Here is a 19,450-nt window from a genome sequence, read left to right on the forward strand (position 1 = left end):
TAAAATAAAATCTGTTTGGTTTTCGTGGCCTTATAATTCTTCTTTTACCGTAAAACACCAAATAGCCTAACTAAATACGCGTATGAGTAATCAGAGAACAGTAGGCTGTTTACGCTACTTTTAAAAGGAGTAAAGTCATTTAAAACGAGGAGCGAGCCGAGCCGAGCCGACACGGTGCAGCCCAGGACGGTGCTGAAGTGCGGCTGAGAGGAGTGGACAGACCGGGCAGGAGCAACCAGCTGACGTCTCGTCGGTCCTCGGCCGACTTTAATGTCTAGAGACACCCGCTATATTTGCATAGAATATTTTTTGGCAACCAGAAAAACAATGTTTGACCCGGCGTTTATTTGGGATGGGCGTTTAATATAAAAAATATTTTGCTACACCCGGCGGTTAATTGGGACCGGCGGCAATTTGGGACTCGGCCATTATTTGAAGTTTTACGGTATATAAACATATAAAAGGGTTTTCCCAAAGATCCTCTATATCCTACACTACGGTTTCTAAACCGTCTTTGGTCTTGCTTTAGAGAGTGTCTCCATCTTGCCCTGCCATGTTTGTGTGGCAGCCTGAAGGGAAAATCCAGCCAGTCAGAGAGCACGTTTCAAGAGTTTCACGTCCATAAATAAACCAACGAAGAGGAAGAAGTAGGAAACAGCAGACATACGATCTTAACCTCATGGCTCCATGCTCCTGAAATACTCCCAGTCCTCTCAGTCCTGGTTAACTAGTTAGATGTAGGACTGTCCTGCTTTGGACCAAAGGTTCTGGCCTTGACAAGTCACAGGTGAAGCCTGTTGGTAGATGGAGCAGTTCCTCTCTAGAGCAAGGTCTGGTGTTGGTAGATGGAGCAGTTCTTCTCTAGAGAAAGGTCTGGTGAAGCCTGTTGGTAGATGGAGCAGTTCTTCTCTAGAGAAAGGTCTGGTGTTGGTAGACGGAGCAGTTCTTCTCTAGAGAAAGGTCTGGTGAAGCCTGTTGGTAGATGGAGCAGTTCTTCTCTAGAGAAAGGTCTGGTGTTGGTAGACGGAGCAGTTCTTCTCTAGAGAAAGGTCTGGTGAAGCCTGTTGGTAGATGGAGCAGTTCTTCTCTAGAGAAAGGTCTGGTGAAGCCTGTTGGTAGATGGAGCAGTTCTTCTCTAGAGAAAGGTCTGGTGAAGCCTGTTGGTAGATGGAGCAGTTCTTCTCTAGAGAAAGGTCTGGTGAAGCCTGTTGGTAGACGGAGCAGTTCTTCTCTAGAGAAAGGTCTGGTGTTGGTAGATGGAGCAGTTCTTCTCTAGAGAAAGGTCTGGTGAAGCCTGTTGGTAGATGGAGCAGTTCTTCTCTAGAGAAAGGTCTGGTGAAGCCTGTTGGTAGATGGAGCAGTTCTTCTCTAGAGAAAGGTCTGGTGAAGCCTGTTGGTAGATGGAGCAGTTCTTCTCTAGAGAAAGGTCTGGTGAAGCCTGTTGGTAGATGGAGCAGTTCTTTTCTAGAGAAAGGTCTGGTGAAGCCTGTTGGTAGATGGAGCAGTTCTTCTCTAGAGAAAGGTCTGGTGAAGCCTGTTGGTAGACGGAGCAGTTCTTCTCTAGAGAAAGGTCTGGTGTTGGTAGATGGAGCAGTTCTTCTCTAGAGAAAGGTCTGGTGAAGCCTGTTGGTAGATGGAGCAGTTCTTCTCTAGAGAAAGGTCTGGTGAAGCCTGTTGGTAGATGGAGCAGTTCTTCTCTAGAGAAAGGTCTGGTGTTGGTAGACGGAGCAGTTCTTCTCTAGAGAAAGGTCTGGTGTTGGTAGATGGAGCAGTTCTTCTCTAGAGAAAGGTCTGGTGAAGCCTGTTGGTAGACGGAGCAGTTCTTCTCTAGAGAAAGGTCTGGTGTTGGTAGATGGAGCAGTTCTTCTCTAGAGAAAGGTCTGGTGAAGCCTGTTGGTAGATGGAGCAGTTCTTCTCTAGAGAAAGGTCTGGTGAACCCTGTTGGTAGAGCAGTTCTTCTCTAGAGAAAGGTCTGGTGAAGCCTGTCGGTAGATGGAGCAGTTCTTCTCTAGAGAAAGGTCTGGTGAACCCTGTTGGTAGAGCAGTTCTTCTCTAGAGAAAGGTCTGGTGAAGCCTGTCGGTAGATGGAGCAGTTCTTCTCTAGAGAAAGGTCTGGTGAAGCCTGTCGGTAGATGGAGCAGTTCTTCTCTAGAGAAAGGTCTGGTGAAGCCTGTCGGTAGATGGAGCAGTTCTTCTCTAGAGAAAGGTCTGGTGAAGCCTGTTGGTAGATGGAGCAGTTCTTCTCTAGAGAAAGGTCTGGTGAACCCTGTTGGTAGATGGAGCAGTTCTTCTCTAGAGAAAGGTCTGGTGAAGCCTGTCGGTAGATGGAGCAGTTCTTCTCTAGAGAAAGGTCTGGTGTTGGTAGATGGAGCAGTTCTTCTCTAGAGAAAGGTCTGGTGAAGCCTGTTGGTAGACGGAGCAGTTCTTCTCTAGAGAAAGGTCTGGTGAACCCTGTTGGTAGAGCAGTTCTTCTCTAGAGAAAGGTCTGGTGAAGCCTGTCGGTAGATGGAGCAGTTCTTCTCTAGAGAAAGGTCTGGTGAAGCCTGTTGGTAGAGCAGTTCTTCTCTAGAGAAAGGTCTGGTGAAGCCTGTCGGTAGATGGAGCAGTTCTTCTCTAGAGAAAGGTCTGGTGTTGGTAGATGGAGCAGTTCTTCTCTAGAGAAAGGTCTGGTGTTGGTAGATGGAGCAGTTCTTCTCTAGAGAAAGGTCTGGTGAAGCCTGTCGGTAGATGGAGCAGTTCTTCTCTAGATAAAGGTCTGGTGTTGGTAGATGGAGCAGTTCTTCTCTAGAGAAAGGTCTGGTGTTGGTAGATGGAGCAGTTCTTCTCTAGAGAAAGGTCTGGTGAAGCCTGTCGGTAGATGGAGCAGTTCTTCTCTAGATAAAGGTCTGGTGTTGGTAGATGGAGCAGTTCTTCTCTAGATAAAGGTCTGGTGTTGGTAGATGGAGCAGTTCTTCTCTAGAGAAAGGTCTGGTGAAGCCTGTTGGTAGATGGAGCAGTTCTTCTCTAGATAAAGGTCTGGTGTTGGTAGATGGAGCAGTTCTTCTCTAGAGAAAGGTCTGGTGAAGCCTGTTGGTAGATGGAGCAGTTCTTCTCTAGATAAAGGTCTGGTGTTGGTAGATGGAGCAGTTCTTCTCTAGAGAAAGGTCTGGTGAACCCTGTTGGTAGATGGAGCAGTTCTTCTCTAGAGAAAGGTCTGGTGAAGCCTGTCGGTAGATGGAGCAGTTCTTCTCTAGATAAAGGTCTGGTGTTGGTAGATGGAGCAGTTCTTCTCTAGATAAAGGTCTGGTGTTGGTAGATGGAGCAGTTCTTCTCTAGAGAAAGGTCTGGTGAAGCCTGTTGGTAGATGGAGCAGTTCTTCTCTAGATAAAGGTCTGGTGTTGGTAGATGGAGCAGTTCTTCTCTAGAGAAAGGTCTGGTGAAGCCTGTTGGTAGATGGAGCAGTTCTTCTCTAGAGAAAGGTCTGGTGAGCGAGACTAGTGCGACAAGCGACTGATGGCCAGAGACTTGGGATTTCTCATCTCGAGCGACTGAGCGAAAAGATCCATCTACCAGAAGCTTTGACTTGTAGTACTGGTCCTGGTCGTGGGACTGAAATTGGTACTGGTGTTGCTTCTTGTGCTGGTTCTGGTACTGGTACCCACTTTGGTAATGGTACTGGTTTTGGTACCAGTTCTGGTGTTACTTCTGGTACCGGTTTGGTACCAGTAGTAGTTCTGGTGCCGATTCTGGTACTGGTTCTGGTACTGGTACGGGTTCTGGTGTCAGTTTGGGTACAAGTTCTGGTACTGTACCGGGTTTGGTACCGGTACTAGTTCTGGTACTGGTTCTGGTACCAGTTCTGGTGTTAGTTCTGGTACCGGGCTTGGTACCACTAGTAGTTCTGGTGCCGTTTCTGGTACTGGTTCTGGTACTGGTACAGGTTCTGGTGTCAGTTTGGGTACAAGTTCTGGTACTGTACCGGGTTTGGTACCGGTACTAGTTCTGGTACTGGTTCTGGTACCGGTTCTGGTACTGGTTTTGGTACCAGTTCTGGGGTTACTTCTGGTACCGGGTTTGGTACCGGTACTAGTTATGGTACCGGTACTAGTGCTGGTTCTGCGGCAGGGTACTGGTTCTGCTACTTCCTGTGAGTGGTACTAATACTAGTCCAGTTAGAAATGATACTGGTCCTGGTGGAGTTTCCACTGGAGAAGAGACTGGTTCTGGTCCTGGTTCTGGTCCTGGTTCTGGTCCTGGTTCTGGTCCTGGTTCTGGACTTGGTGGATCAGTCAAATGTGTTTTTTGTGTGTTTAGTTTAGTTTAAACGTCTTTTGTCTAAACTGTTGGTACCTGCCACGATCGGGACCAGGACCAATCAAGAGTCCGTCTCGGGTTTACCAACATTTTACAGACTGCACCTTTAACAAAGATCACAGGAAGTGCTTTTACTTTGACAGTGCAGCTACAGGAAGTGCATCACCCCCCTCCTCCAACATCTGCTCCAGATGTTACCATCACTGTCAGCAAACAGCTGTGCTGCCTCAGCTGCTGAACTACCCAGAATGCACTGCAGCGCTGCCTCCCGAGCCCCGCAGGTGTCGCCTCGTCCAATCACGGCGCGTCACGTCCATCCGAGCGGACAGCGGCCGGTGTGTGTGTGTGGTAACAGCAGCGTTTCCGTGGAAACACACACACACACGGCAGGTGGAGGCGGGCAGACACATGCTGCCTGTCTGCGGTCGCCGGGAATCGAATCCACGATCGTTCCCGTCACGCTCCGTCTCACCTGGAGGGAAGAACGTCACAGGGAGGACAGTCAGAGGAAGTGACAGCTGCACGCACACACACACACACACACACACACACACACACACACACACACACACACACACACACACACACACACACACACACACACGCTCCCGGCTGCTGCACTAAAAGGCCGCCACTCGCCGCTCAGTCAGAGTGAATCTCTCCGGGGAGTCGCCATGGAAACAGTTGGAGGTCACATGACTCAGACTAAGTGGACGGCCGTGTGGTGTTTACTTCTCCGGCGGTCGGTCGGAGCAGGAAGTGCCGTGTTTCCGGTGGAACTTCCTGCGGTGTGTTTGGTGTTTGGCGGCGCAGCGACATGACTAAGCAGATTAACGTGAGGCCAGATTACAGATTACAGGTGGATTAGTCTGAAATAACAGAAACAAACGTCACGTCACGCACAATCAGAGCTGTCAGGGTGAACACCGAGGAAATGACAGAGGAGCTGCAAAACCAACCAATCAATCAATCAATCAATCAATCAATCAATCAATCAATCAATTTGTCTTTCTTTTTTCCTTGTTTTTCTTTCTTCGTCCAAAAAGACACACTAAAAAACATCCAAATACCTCCATAGTCCAAATCTCGCGAGATTTGCACCCTGACACCGGCGCAAATTGCCGGCGTCAGGAAGAGGAGGACCAGGAAGAGGAGCTTCCGCTACAAACAAGCTTGAAATATAGACTTATTTAATTTTTTTTGGAACAATTTCTCATGTCGGGGCTTCAATACAAGACGGACATTACATACGAGCAGCATGGAGGTATTTGGATGTTTTTTGGTGTGTCTTTTTGTTACGAAGACAGTTGGTATCCATTTGCAACCGTCATATGGACATGCACTGCTACGCCGAGACCCCCTGTAACTCAGAGAAGCCACGGAGGACTCTGAAACTTCTCCCAGCCCTTAGTCCACATGAGGGGGAGGAGATAATGAGTTTGAAATTTCAATTTTGGGTGAACTATCCCTTTAAGACCAGATACCTCCTTCTTTTTTCCTTGTTTTTCTTTCTTTTCTGTTTTTCATGTTGTGAATTGCTGTGTTGTCTTCCTACTCTGAAGACCACCACTGTTGCTGCTGTTGTTTTTTCATAGGGGAGGTATTTATTTTTATAAGCCTTTTTTGGCTTCTACCTCTCCTGCACAATGTTTAATTTTACTATTTTCATTGTTTATACAGGTTTTATACTGTGCAAATAAAAAAACTAAAAACTAAAAATCAATCAATCAATCAATCGATCGATCGATGCTACAGCTGCAGCAGTGTGGTCAGATCGTGATCCAACGGAGCGCCGTCGTCTCTGTCAGAGCAGCTTCTCCTCATTTAAATAAAATTACCATGTAGATGAGATTCTTCCTCTTTTGGCCCTGACGAGCTCCCGTACGGCTGCTGCTGCTGCTCCACGTCTACTCGTCAGGGCTTCAACTACTGCAGCAAAAGAAGAGCAGAGATCATCGAGGTGCATTGTGGGAATTAAACGGCAAGGTCAGAAGTCTTCCTCGGCCAATGGGAAGGCTCGGCCGGCGCTGGCCGTGGGGGCGGAGGCGTCCGGCCGACCTTTAGACGAGGAGGAAGTTCTGGAAACATTTCTGGAGGCTTGAGATGAACCACAGACCTTTATCTCTGTGACCTGTGTGTGTGTGTGTGTGTGTGTGTGTGTGTGTGTGTGCAACACTTTTCACGTGATCAAGACGTTGTTCCGATGCAGCTCTGAGCCTCTCTTCTGATTGGCTGACTGTTTTCTAGGGCTGGGCCGATATGCTTTTGTGCCAATTCGATTCTCTAACGATTTTTGGGTTGGATTCAATTTAAATAGCGATTCTGATTAAACAAGTATTGCGATTTTATATTTCAATTATTGTGATTTCACACATCACATCAGTTTGTCTCTTGTGTTTGTTTGTTCACATAGATATCTGTTAACAAACAAACACAACAGGCTGGTTTGACTTTGTCGAGTGAAATGGCACAGAATACATGATCGTACAATAAAGATTAGTCGTCCCAAAAAAAAAAAAAATCGCCAGAAAAAAAATCACGATTAATATAAAAAAATCCTGCAAAGTTGTTGATTATACTTATATTTCAATTTTTATTTATCCTCGAAGGGAAATTAGTTGGATGGTGGGTCCAGGTGGTGGTGAGGGGGCGGGGCTTTGTTGTGACATCACAAAGTGACAGGAAGTCCTGACGGCTGGTTTTAAGGCTCAGTTTCTGAATACAGGCTGTGTGCATTTCTCTGTGGACTGAGGCTTTGATACTTTCACAGTATTAATATAGAACCTAGAGCTGCTTTATAATCACACTACACATGGACATCTACCTTTATACTGTATGGAGCTTTAACACAAACATCTACCTTTATACTGTATGGAGCTTTAATACAAACATCTACCTTTATACTGTATGGAGCTTTAACACAAACAGCTACCTTTACACTGTATGGAGCTTTAACACAAACATCTACCTTTATACTGTATGGAGCTTTAACACAAACATCTACCTTTATTTTGAAGGAGCTTTAACACAAACATCTACCTTTATACTGTATGGAGCTTTAATTCAAACATCTACCTTTATACTGTATGGAGCTTTAACACAAATGTCTGAACTGACCAGGTGAACTCTGTCTGTGCTGCTGGTAGAAGTCGCTCTCTGCAAAGTGACACCTGTGATTGGTTAAAGTCCTGAGAGGAAGTTTCTGCTGCAGGGGTTTAGAGACGGATCAGACTCTGCCTTTGTGCCTCTGAGCAGAGGTTAATACCCAGCTGAGTTTAAATATTTCAGCTGCTTCGTTATTTCGGGACATTTTTTCTTTTTTTTTTGGCTTCATTGAGGAGCGAAGTGAGAGAGCAGGAAGTGAGATCCAGTAGCAGCAGCTGTGACTGATTTTACAACTCTGAGGTCGGTTCAGGTTCAAGAACTCACATGATAAAAAAAACAGTTTTAATGTGAAACTGCCCTGAAAGACCTGGGACCGGTCCTGGCAGACCTAGAGAATCTTAGAATTAGTTTTTAAAGTCCCAGTGTTTAACTTATTTGTCTTTTTATTATCAAAAGTCAAACATGTCTTTCATAAATCCGTATTTCACTGAAGGTGAATCACAGCTGCTACAAATGAAAGCTTTCTGGTTCCTTAGAATGAGTTGTTACAAGTTGTTACAAATACATAAGTGGGCGACGCACCGAACCGAGGCGGCCATGTTGCATCGTGACCGTAGGTAACCACGGAAACGGCCTGTTAAAACCGTCACCACTGTGTAGTGTGAGGAAGGACGGAGGCACCGGTGTTGCATTCAGGTGCAGTCAGGCAGACGGCCGTCGGCAAACCGACCGGATGTCATTTTACTAAAACAATACCACATCACCATGACAACATGTTGTCAGGCCTGTATTGTTTTGCCTCGTGCTGGCGGACCACTTGTTTATCCTGTTACATGCAGCGTCTGTTGTCTGTCTGACGTCTGCCCCATTTCACCTGAATGCAACATCAAGAATACATTCAGATATGCAACCGCACCGCTAGATGGGGGGAATTCATACATACTAAAGTCCTCCTCACGCGACCCTTTTCAGTTATTTTAAAACATTCTCTGTGGTCTTTAAAGCAGAAGTAAGCGATCCGGTGGTTTTGGCTAATGCTGCGTTCCAGGCAGGCTTTTGAAACCGTAAATTACAGCTTCAAGTCACGACTTACGACTTTGTAGCGTTCCAGGCAACCCACTCGTGTTTCTCCGACCTGTTTTACCGGTGAAAGTCACTATAACGGCCACTCGTAACTTCTGACCCGTGAACTCGTACCAGATCGAACTGGTACCACTTCACAGGTCGGAAAAACACCAGTTACGAGTTGCCTTGAACGCACCATAACGTCTTGTCAGCCGATGGAGTTAGCAGCCCCCGCCCTCGTCATGGATCTATTGGTCCTCGTCCCTACGTCACCACATTCAGGCGCATCCCTTGGCTGCACACACAGAGAGGACTGCCCCTTTATGCCGTTCTCTCTCCTCATTGGATAAAGGTTGTAGGATACAAGGAAAGTTTTCTCCTGGGCTCAGAGCAGAGCAGAGTGACTGACAGACCCGTGTTTCAGACCAAACACTCTATAGAAGTGATTGCTGTCGGAAGATATAACTATTTAAGACTTAGATTAACACAAACATTCACCTTACTTCTGCTTTAAATTGTGATTATGAAGTTTTTAGCCAAAATCACAAAACCTGTGCCATTTCCCAGGGCTCTCCTTCTGCACAGCACCAGCAGCTCATTAGCAATGCGCCTCTGGAGGGTGGGCGGAGACTGCACTGCTCTGCATCTCTGCCATTGGTTCACAGCAATTTGAAGGCAGAAAAATGGGATTTTTCATGGGAGGGGTCTTTAAAAATGGACACACAGGTCGTTGTTCTGGTATGTTTGCGTCTGTATCGTCTCATTTGTCTCTGTCCGTCCACCAGACCCTCCGACCGTGGAGCCGGTGTACACGGAGATCCGCCAGGCTCTGGGCCGGGCCTTCAGCCTCAGCTGCCGGCTGCTGCGGGCTCACCCGGCTCGGCTGCTGCGCTACGAGTGGAAGCTGGGCTCCCGCCTCCTCACCGTGGGACAGTTCAGCGACCAGAAGGACGACACCAGCTACCTCGTCCGAGCTCTGAACCGGGAGGGCTACGGCGAGTACACCTGTGACATCACCAACGAGGCCGGGGCGGGACGCTGCACCTTCCTGGTCACAGGTGAGTCTGGTCGGGGACGAGCACTCGAGACAATCTGTCTCTGCTCTGGGACTTTGGCTGTCCGACTTGATGGACCTGAGGACTGAGACTTGTCTTGAAAGACTTGAGATTTGTTCTTAGGAGACAAATCTGAGATGTCAAAGTCCTGTTGTGGCATTGACAGACTCAAAACCTGTCTTCTTTTTTGGAAATGACGTATTTAGGAATATTTGCGATTAATTAATTGTGGTGTTTAATACCACGATTAACTGTGAAAACAAGTAATCGTGACATCCCTAGTCTGAAGGCATCAGGTCTGAAGGTATCATCTCTGAGGGAATCAGGTCTGTCAAGTCTCAATCAGGTCTGTCCTGAGTTGATCAGTTCCGATCAACTGAAGACCTTCCGCGTCGGGTGGACGGCGTACCTACGGCGTAGACCCGACGCTGTCGTTGGGCATTCAAAGTTCTGCGTCGACGGAATGCGTTGCTCTGCAATTCACCGCCAAGCCGCTCGGGGGGTGTGGCTGTGTCTTTGTGTGGTTTCGGCCGGCTCATATCGGATTCCTTTGTTTTCGTCGCGTTGCTTCCGGTCACAGTAAAAAATGGCAACTGAAAAACAAACACTTTTATTGCAAATGTTGAAGCGCAGGTGACAGAGAAGACGTTTGCAGAGGTGGTCTGTCTGACTAGTCGAGGCTGAACGGGTGAATTACCACACTGATGTTCTGAGTGGACCAATCACAGTCCTTGTGGTTCGCGTCGCGACGTGTCGAAGCGTAGCCAGGATCTTTTGGAGGTGCACGTTAGGCTACGGCGTAGGGGTCCACGTTGACGCCCTAGCTACACCGTTGCCGCAACGCAGAAGCATAAACCAGGCTTTACCCTGAGGGACTCTACACTGACTTGATGGACCTGAGACGTGGTGTCAGACTGGAGTCTCGTTCAACAGATTGAACACCTGATGCGAGTCCTGATGGACCTGAGGAGCTTTGGTGTAGTTATCCCTGAGGATTTAGACTTGACAGACCTGATGTGTCCTCTCAGACCCGATTCCTTCAGACCTGATACCTTCAGACTCGATACTCTTAGGCTGTCTGTACACTGCATGGGTCAAGTGGCCCAATTCCGATTTTTTCCTCTCAAGTGGTCCAGATCGGATCTGTAACATGAACACGTAAACAGGGAAAAAAACACATGGAATCAGATTTTGTCAGATCGGATTCAGGCTCCGTCATATGTGGAAATAAATCAGATACAAATGGGATGTCTGCCAACACATCTGTAGTCTAAACAGAGAGATCAGATCTTTCCTGGCAATGCGTATGGGTCACTTCTGATAGAACATGGAAATAGACAGTCAAACAAAGTGGAGACAGCCTTAGTCTTGATTCCTTCAGACCGCTGCAGCTCCAGTAATCTGCGCTCTGATCCCGTCCTGCAGCTGTTGACGAGGTTTACTAACGAGCCGGGGGCCCGACGGGACCATTAGCTGTTTACATCTAGAAGATGAGAACATGATGGATAATTAGAGTTTATCTCATCTTTAAATCCGAGCGCTGGCAGACAGAGGCGGAATCACAGAGGATTTCCTCCGGGGAGTTTGAGGCGTCATAAATAATGTGCGGCGCTGCAGGAAACCTTCACACGCGCTCACACATCTGTACGACAACAAACACTCCACTCTGTTGTGAGATTAAAAACTTCCTGCCTTTAAAAGCCGACTGCCTCCTCTCAGCCGGGGAGCGTGGAGCTGAGATCTTCCAGGCTGGAAGATAAAAGTAGGAACGTTTCACCCTCATGTTGGTAAAAGAAGAAACAAAGATCTTACATTTTTAACTTCAGCACCTTCTGTGTGTTTAGGACCTGATGATCGACAGCTCCACTAACATTAGTACAAAGTTTCAACCAACAACACTTCATTAGAAGATTCTACATGTTTACTGAACCTGGTTTTGTTTCATCGTTGGTTTGGTGTCCTGAGGCTCATGATAACACATTTTTTCAAAGGAGGTTAAATCAAAAGCAACTGGACTTAGTTATTGAAATACTATGACCTGGAAAAATGAGAATATGCACCGGCTTATGATAACACATACACACACAGCTGTGTCTCAATTCAAATACTTCCATGAGTACACTGTCATACTACTTGTGTAGTGCGTGAATTTCGACAGTTAGTATTGTTTCAAATAGAATACTGTTGTTAATGATCTCAACGGTTGACAACATCTTTTTTGGACGCTACTGCCACCCCTCAACTCATCTACTGGCTCGTTTTGTTCGTAATTTCAATTAGCAATAATGAACGCCCTAAAGGCCATGGAGGCCCTTTTATACCGGGGACATGCGATTAAAAACCAAAGTTTCTCTTTGCGTCGGGTGGTTCTTCTCCTCCACGTCTAGTCTTAAATCCGTTTAACACAACTACTGGTTGATTATAATAATAATAATGGCTTAGATTTATATAGCGCTACTCAGAGCTACACTACGGAGGCTCATTATGGGATTTCTTGGTTTCCCTCATCAAACTCATCAAATACACAATCCAACAACTCCACAACGCTCTGGTGGACAAGTTGTGAGCTGCACATTCACCACGCTATGAGATAATAACACAACGTTACCACACAGAGTTGTTTTAGAGGGAAATACATGCAAAACCACTGATGCGCGTTGCCTTCAGGGACAGTTTTTCATCAACAGTCTCTGTATTTCCCTCTAAAACAACTCTGTGTGGGCAGCTCACAACTTGTCCACCAGAGCGTTGTGGAGTTGTTGGGTTGTGTATTTGATGAGTTTGATGATGAGGGAAACCAAGAAATCCCATAATGAGCCTCCGTAGCGTAGCTCTGAGCAGCTCACGGCTCTGCTCCGCCGTTCTAAAAATAGCTTGCACCGACAATTAAAGGTAACGAACCTACTGCTATGACTATAGGGATTATGGTGATGACTGAAGCTCCTTCTTCATCTCTAGTGTAGATGTGGGGTCGTCTCAGACTGCAGACATCACAGGGGAGATGGCGCCCCCCCCCCTCTCTCCTGATGGTTGCCCCCCCCCCCCCCGTTCCCCTTAGAGACGCCCGTCAGCACTGAGTCTCCTCCTGAAAGAAGCAGCGGTGGCGTTAAGCCTCTTATCGAAGCCGCCGCCGAGCAGCAGCAGCAGCAGCAGCAGAACGTGCTTAAAGAGGAAGTTGTAAGCTGAGGATGGAGCCATAGACCAGAGCGGCATCTGAGAATGACTGATGCATCCTGGGTAATTTAGGGGCAGCGCCCGGCATCCCTCCATTGAAAAGTTCAGCCTAACTGGCTTCTTGACAAACTAAGTAACACAAAGTTGTCTATTAACAGGCTGTTTACAGACAACACTTAGCCAAAACCTCCCGGTGATTCCACCAAATACGTGTAGATGTCTGGGTCAGACATTTCTGGCCACTGTGTGGAGTCATTGATCACTGTGGGAGGCTAAAGGAGCATACCGCTAGATTCATTCATTGTAATCTTTCAAGATAGCGTGAACGGTGGGTTTCAAAGAGGGTGTCGAAATAATTATGAGACATAGTGCTACAAAAGAAACACAAAATAAAACATTCAGATTGATTGTTAGTTAGTCTACGCTCCATCAAAACACAAAAAGCCACTGAGTGCAATTTAAAAATGCCGGGCGCTGCCCCTAAATTACCCAGGATGCATCAGTCATTCTCATTTGTGACCCGATCCATCAAAATGAGTCACAGTGACCCAAATTTCAAAGTTGAGATTTTGGTATCAATGGAAAGATTAGAAAATAAGCTTTAAAATGATACCCTAGTCAGAGTCCTACATTTGATGGTTTTCTAGATGTGGCCATTTGAATTACGATCTCCTACTCTCTTATTCTGTTCTAAAACCTGAGAAAACTGCAGTTAAAGTTTTTGCCAGTGACTCTGGCATCTGTTCCTGTACCACGTGATTACACGCACCCTATACGGCCCCTTGTTGTCATAGATGCAACATTCAATGACCCTCGGAAAGCAGAGAATCTAACAATTCAGATGCTTTTTACAGCTCGTCTCTATCATAAACGGTTCAGAAGTTGTCATGTTTTGTTGACATTTTGCAAAACATGTGCAAGCGTGTACGTTCGGTTTAGCATCGATGCTACGTTCGGTTTAGCATCGTTGCTACGCTCTGTTAGCGTCGATGCTACTCGGTTTAGCATCTGTTTCTGTACCCGTCCCTTCTCGTCATAGAGGCAACATTCAATGACCGTCGGAAAGCGGAGAATCCCGCGATTCAGATGCAGTTTACAGCTCGTCTCTATCATGAACGGTTCAGGAGATATTTCAAGTTTTGCACCGAAGCAACGCTCATTTTCAGAGGGTTTAAGTTGCAAGTCGACTTTAATCATCATTTTCGTGCCTTTTCTCAATTATCTGGACTGTGAAACTTTGGGAGATTGTTTTTGAATGTCATTGCTTTGAAATTAGGGTAAAAACATTTTTTTGATTTTCTATGGGTTTTCCATGTTATCAGCTGATTATCTAAAAATAGAACGTGACTTCCGACTCATTTTGATGGAACGGGTCACATTTGCATAAAAAAGCTGCTCTGGTCTATAGGGCTGGTGATGGGAAATGACGGCTTTTCGTTGCCGCGGTGAAGTTTGTGTCGTTAATCAGGTGTGAACACGTTTTAAAAACCTCCATCATCCAATCAGCCAATCAGACGACAGCACAGCTTCAAAGAGGGAAAAAGTGACAGAACAAAGACAAACCAGTTAAAAGACAACGAGGAGGGGGAGGGGCTTCAGGTGGAGGCATCGGCCAATCAGGGCTCAGCTCGCTGTTATCAGTCTTCTTCGTCTTCTGTGGTGGTTTAATCCTCCAACCTGCACATCAGCAGAAACACAGTGACACAGTGGAGAGAGTGTGTGTGTGTGTGTGTGTGTGTGTGTGTGTGTGTGTGTGGTTGTGTGTGTGTGTGTGTGTGTGTGTGTGTGTGTGTGTGTGTGTGTGTGTGTGTGTGTGTGTGTGTTTATAATCCCGCTCCTCAGAGATTAACTCACTCTGACTCTTCTTCTGTCTTTTCTGCTCCGTCATCATCTCTCCTTCTTTTTCTTCATCCTCTCCTTTTTCATCTTCTTCCTCTCCTCTTCTCCCTCTACATCTTCTTTTCCTCCTGTTTTTTTCTCCTTTTTCATCCTCCTCTTCCTCCACAATATTCTTCTCCTTCTTCTTCATCCTCTTCCTCTTCTCCTTCCTCCTCCTCTTCCTCTCCTTTTCTCCTCTACATCTTCTTTTCCTCCCCTTCCTCCTGTATTTTCTCCTTTTTCATCCTCCTCTTCTCCTAAATCTTCTTCTCCTTCTTCTCCTCTTCTGCTTCCTCCTCTTCTTCCTCTCATTTGCTTCCTCTATATCTTCTTTTCCTCCTGTTTTTTCTCCTTTTCCATCCTCCTCTTCCCCTTTTTTCATTCTCATTTTCCTCCTTAATCTTCTTCTCCTTCCTCCTCTTCTTCCTCTCCTTTTCTCGATCTCCATCTTCTTTTCCTCCTCTTCCTCCTGTTTTTTCTCATTTTTTCATTCTCCTCTTCCTCCTTAAACTTCTTCTCCTTCTTTTTCTTCCTCTTCTTCTACGTTTTCATCATCTTCCTCTCCTTTTCTCCCTCTACATCTTATTTTCCTCCTCTTCCTCCTGTTTTTTCTCCTTTTCCATCCTCCTCTTCTCCTTTTTTCATTCTCCTCTTCCTCCTTAATCTTCCTCTCCTTCTTATCCTTCCTCTTCTCCTTCCTCCTCTTCTTCCTCTCATTTTCTCCATCTACATCTTCTTTTCCTCCTCTTCCTCCTGTTTTTTCTCCTTTTTCATCCTCCTCTTCTCCTTTTTTCATTCTCCTCCTTCTTCTATTCCTTCCTCTTCTTCATCTTCTTTTCATTTTCCTTTCTTCCTCCTGTTTTTTCTCCTTTTTCATTCTCCTTTTCCTCCTTAATCTTCTTCTCCTTCTTTTTCTTCCTCTTCTTTTTCCTCTTCTTCTCCTTCCTGAAACTGAAGCTGTCACCTGTCTCTAGGGCTGATCCAAAAAAATCCAAGCTTCGAAGCTTCGTTCGTTGCCATGGTAATCGATCATGAAGTCTGTGATTGATTTTTTATTTTTTTTCCTTTTTGACACCGGTTCTCATCGGCAGTTGTTACAGTAAAATGAGTCGGCTACTTGGCACCAGTGGCGTAACATCATGGTGATGGGCCCTGGTGCAAATATTTTTTTTGTGCCCTATACCTGCTGCCCTAAACACAAGCGCACACGCACGCACGCACGCACACACACACACACACACGGACACGCACACAGCCACTTGAGAGAACTGCTATTGTCACCATACGGTTTTCACACAAACTGGTGCAAAAATGACACATTGTTTCATTTTGCAGCCCATGGGCCGGATTTACTAAAGGTTTGCGTGTATTAAAACGTGTGCAAACGTGATTACACGCGCAAACACAACCTGATCTACTAACCGGACGCACCGAGGATTGCGTCCCTCACACGGGCAGAATAGCACGTGCGATCCATTTAGCGTGTTTGCCTTGATGAATATGTAAATATGGGTGTTTCAGCCAGAACGTGCAGAATACTGGGAGGAGTAGATGCAAATAGATTTATTTAGTGCGTGCAATGTGATTTACCAAACCAGGAAGAGATTGCGGTGGCTGTTTTTGCGTCTTTATTCACCACGTCTGAAAACCATGTACTAACTGATACAACTTTGCCAAAACGTATGCGTTTATTGATTTGATACCTGTCAGAGCCCCGTGATCTTACATCTCTGCATTTCCTCACGTCTGGGTAATTCTCTAACAGTTTTTCAGCTGTGTTAAAAGTCATTTACGCGCCGTTACGCACGGGGCACGTCTGTCCTGCAGTGCGCTCCTCTCCTCTCCTCTCCTCTCACCTGGCTGCTCAGCTCCATCTCTCAGTCCCGGTCCCGGACTGAGACACGTCACCGCTGCCTTCACCCGTCTTTGATCCCTCTGGTCAGTGGTCAGAGCGTTTAGATCCGTGTGTCCCACCTGAGCTCTCTATTAATCCACTGGATCATGGGCGGCACACACACACACACACACACATATTACAGGTGTGTGATTGTCGCTGCAGCTGCTGCCTGTTCGTCACTATATGACGAGTTGGGCCCTGTAGCGATTTGTGTTTATTTATCTAAACAGAGCGCGAGAGAGATGAACACACATGCTGTCATTGTAGCATCGGATCAAATGTCATTCTGTCCCTTCGTCCGTCCAGCTCTCTGTCCACTCTCTCCATGGCGGAAACGATTACACTCGCAAAACCCTCATTTACATATTGCGGTTTGCACATGTTTTCATTTAGTGGGTTACTCTTAGTAGATCACCTGTTTTGCGTGCACTAACCAAACTCGCAATATTATAGCGGGCGCAAACAATATAGCGCCCGCTATCTGGGATCTTAGTAAATCCGGCCCCATATGTATTACGTTTACACACGTTTGTTTTTTCTCTGGTCCAAACCATGGATGTGTTATGATCCAAACGCCGCACCACTGTCAGAGCGTCATGTTTCCATCATGACAGCTGACGGGAGAAAGACGTGTGGCACGTTGTCATGTTTACATGAGCTGCTTTCACATACACGGACCGCGAGCTCGACTGCAGCCGCGCCGAGACCTCGCGCTGCTCAGACTCACGTGCGTATTCTGTCCGTGTCAGTCCCGACAGCGATCGACACGATCCGCCGAGAAAGAATGCTGGTACTGACGTATTTTTTGCGTGTCAGCATCGACTTGGTACCGAGGTATCAGTTCTCGTGGCAACCCCAGTTACAGGTACTGGCCACAAACTCACCCTGCAAACCAGCGCTTAAGCACCACGGACAGCGGCTCCATATCAACTTATCTAACAGCCGCCCTGACTCATCATGACTGACAGGTATCAAGGTGATTGGATAAATGATCATTTCCTCCTCCCATACCAGCCACTCAGCATTACCTTACCGACCTGCCCCGAGCTATGCCATTCACAAAAACAGAGGCCTGTGGCAATTCTGGACAGCTGTTTTTTCTTTTTCTTTTTTTCTCTTCCTTGCACCGTCGATATTTACGCCACTGCTTGGCACCATGGAAACCTGCCTGATTGTGGAGATATGCAGAGTTTGTTTGCCGTTACTTTTCCGCTACGATCGCGCTTCGATTGATTTTATGTCCGCGAATATTCGATTATGAAAATATGATAATCGGGACAGCCCTACCTGTCTCAATCCAAGTCGCTGACAAACATTTTATTCTGAAGCGTGTTTGGAGTTGTGAAGCAGCTTCAGTGTTGCTGAACAGACTCTAGTAGTAGTAGTAGTAGTTTATTTGTCCCCGTAGGGAAATTGAGTTGCAGCAGATCACACTCTTGACATTTCATCTAAAAAAAACAACACAGATACTCTTCGTTAAAGGTTGAAGTCGCTCTGTCAGACTACAGTTCCCATGATCCTCGGCTGCAGCCCTGCAGAGTGTGACCTTTGACCTCTGTCTCCTTTAGGGAAGGCCTTCGCTCCAGAGTTCTGCTGTGACCTTTGACCTCTGTCTCTTTAGGGAAGGCCTTCGCTCCAGAGTTCTGCTGTGACCTTTGACCTCTGTCTCTTTAGGGAAGGCCTTCGCTCCAGAGTTCTGCTGTGACCTTTGACCTCTGTCTCTTTAGGGAAGGCCTTCGCTCCAGAGTTCTACTACGACACCTACGGCGCCTTGTGGCAGAACCGACCGCGCGTCTACGGCTTCAAGCTGCAGTGGACCCAGATGGAGCCCAACGCCGTGGACCGAATCCTGGCCTACCGGCTGGGCATCCGACAGGTGAGGGGGCGGAGCCTATCAGACAGGTGAGGGGGCGGAGCTTCCTGCTTACAGGCTGGGCATCAGCAAAGATACTCTTGCTGCGTTCAAGACAACTCGGAAGTCGGAAAAAAACGAGCTCCGAGTTGTAAAAAAATGAATTGAACGGCGTCGAACTCGGAAATTACAGGTCGGAAACTCGCGGGTATCATATCAGAGCTCCGACTTTCCGACTTGACGTCACGACAACATCAAAACATGGCGGCCCTCGTCTTAAACGGTTAGAATTTAGACATTTTAAGTTCTTTGTTGAGGTTTTAATGCATATTTTTGTGTATTATTGCAGTAGCCTGTATGAAATACGTTTCTATTAAGCTGTGATTGTTGAATGGTGTGAACTTGTGTTCCTCGTATGTGACGGAAATAACGTTTAACGGTTATCTAGGCTATAACGTCTCCTCTCCTCTTCATTTGCCTACAAAATAAACATAATTTACTGCTGCGTATATTTTTCGTATTCAGCGATGAGCCACAATACGCCAAACTTCCTTCAGGTAGCCATGTTTTTTTTCTCCCGAGTTCCCGCAGCGTGAACGCAATGATGTCGGAAGTCGGAAATTTCCGAGTTGGGAATTCCGACCTCCGAGTTGTTATGAACGCACCATCTATTTACCAAGACCCCCCATGAGAGGCTCCAATGATAGAAACAGTTTCACTTCCTGTCTCTCTAAATGGGCGTGGCCAACCGTCACCACCTCGTCTGTGAACGTGTGTGTGGATTTATACAATTTGTAGGTAGATGAAAGTGAGATATTTATATTTTCTTATGATAACATTAAATATTTACACTACTAACAGTCATATTTAGCATGACGAAAATGATTTAAATCATTTTCACGGGAGTTTGCAGCCGTTTGTTTGATGTTGCCATGGAGATCTGTGGCCAAATCTGGCGAGAGTGTGTCGTAGAGACAGAGACAGGTCTGGAACAAAGTGGATTTTCTCCTGATGTGTCCGTCTGAAAGTTGACATTTTGGTGTCAAACTGTTCAGAAGAGATGTGGCTTGTGGAAAATGAGTCCAACATTTACTTCGATCTACCATAATCTGTGTTCACGTTAAATTGTCC

General features: G+C 46.4%; 1 protein-coding gene across 1 annotated transcript in view; it reads left to right on the forward strand.

Moving 5' to 3' along the window:
* Positions 1 to 19,450, forward strand: part of mdga2a (MAM domain containing glycosylphosphatidylinositol anchor 2a) — a 68,825-nt gene that overhangs the window by 32,681 nt on the left and 16,694 nt on the right. Inside the window, exons 9-10 of the mRNA XM_085767628.1 lie at positions 9,249 to 9,521; positions 18,195 to 18,343. Of these exons, the coding sequence (XP_085623754.1) occupies positions 9,249 to 9,521; positions 18,195 to 18,343 (422 nt within the window). The remainder of the gene's footprint in view (positions 1 to 9,248; positions 9,522 to 18,194; positions 18,344 to 19,450) is intronic.

The sequence above is a fragment of the Trachurus japonicus genome, chromosome 22, assembly GCF_045865225.1.
Source record: "Trachurus japonicus isolate A0001 chromosome 22, Traja_1.0".
In the NCBI taxonomy this organism is placed as follows: domain Eukaryota; kingdom Metazoa; phylum Chordata; class Actinopteri; order Carangiformes; family Carangidae; genus Trachurus; species Trachurus japonicus.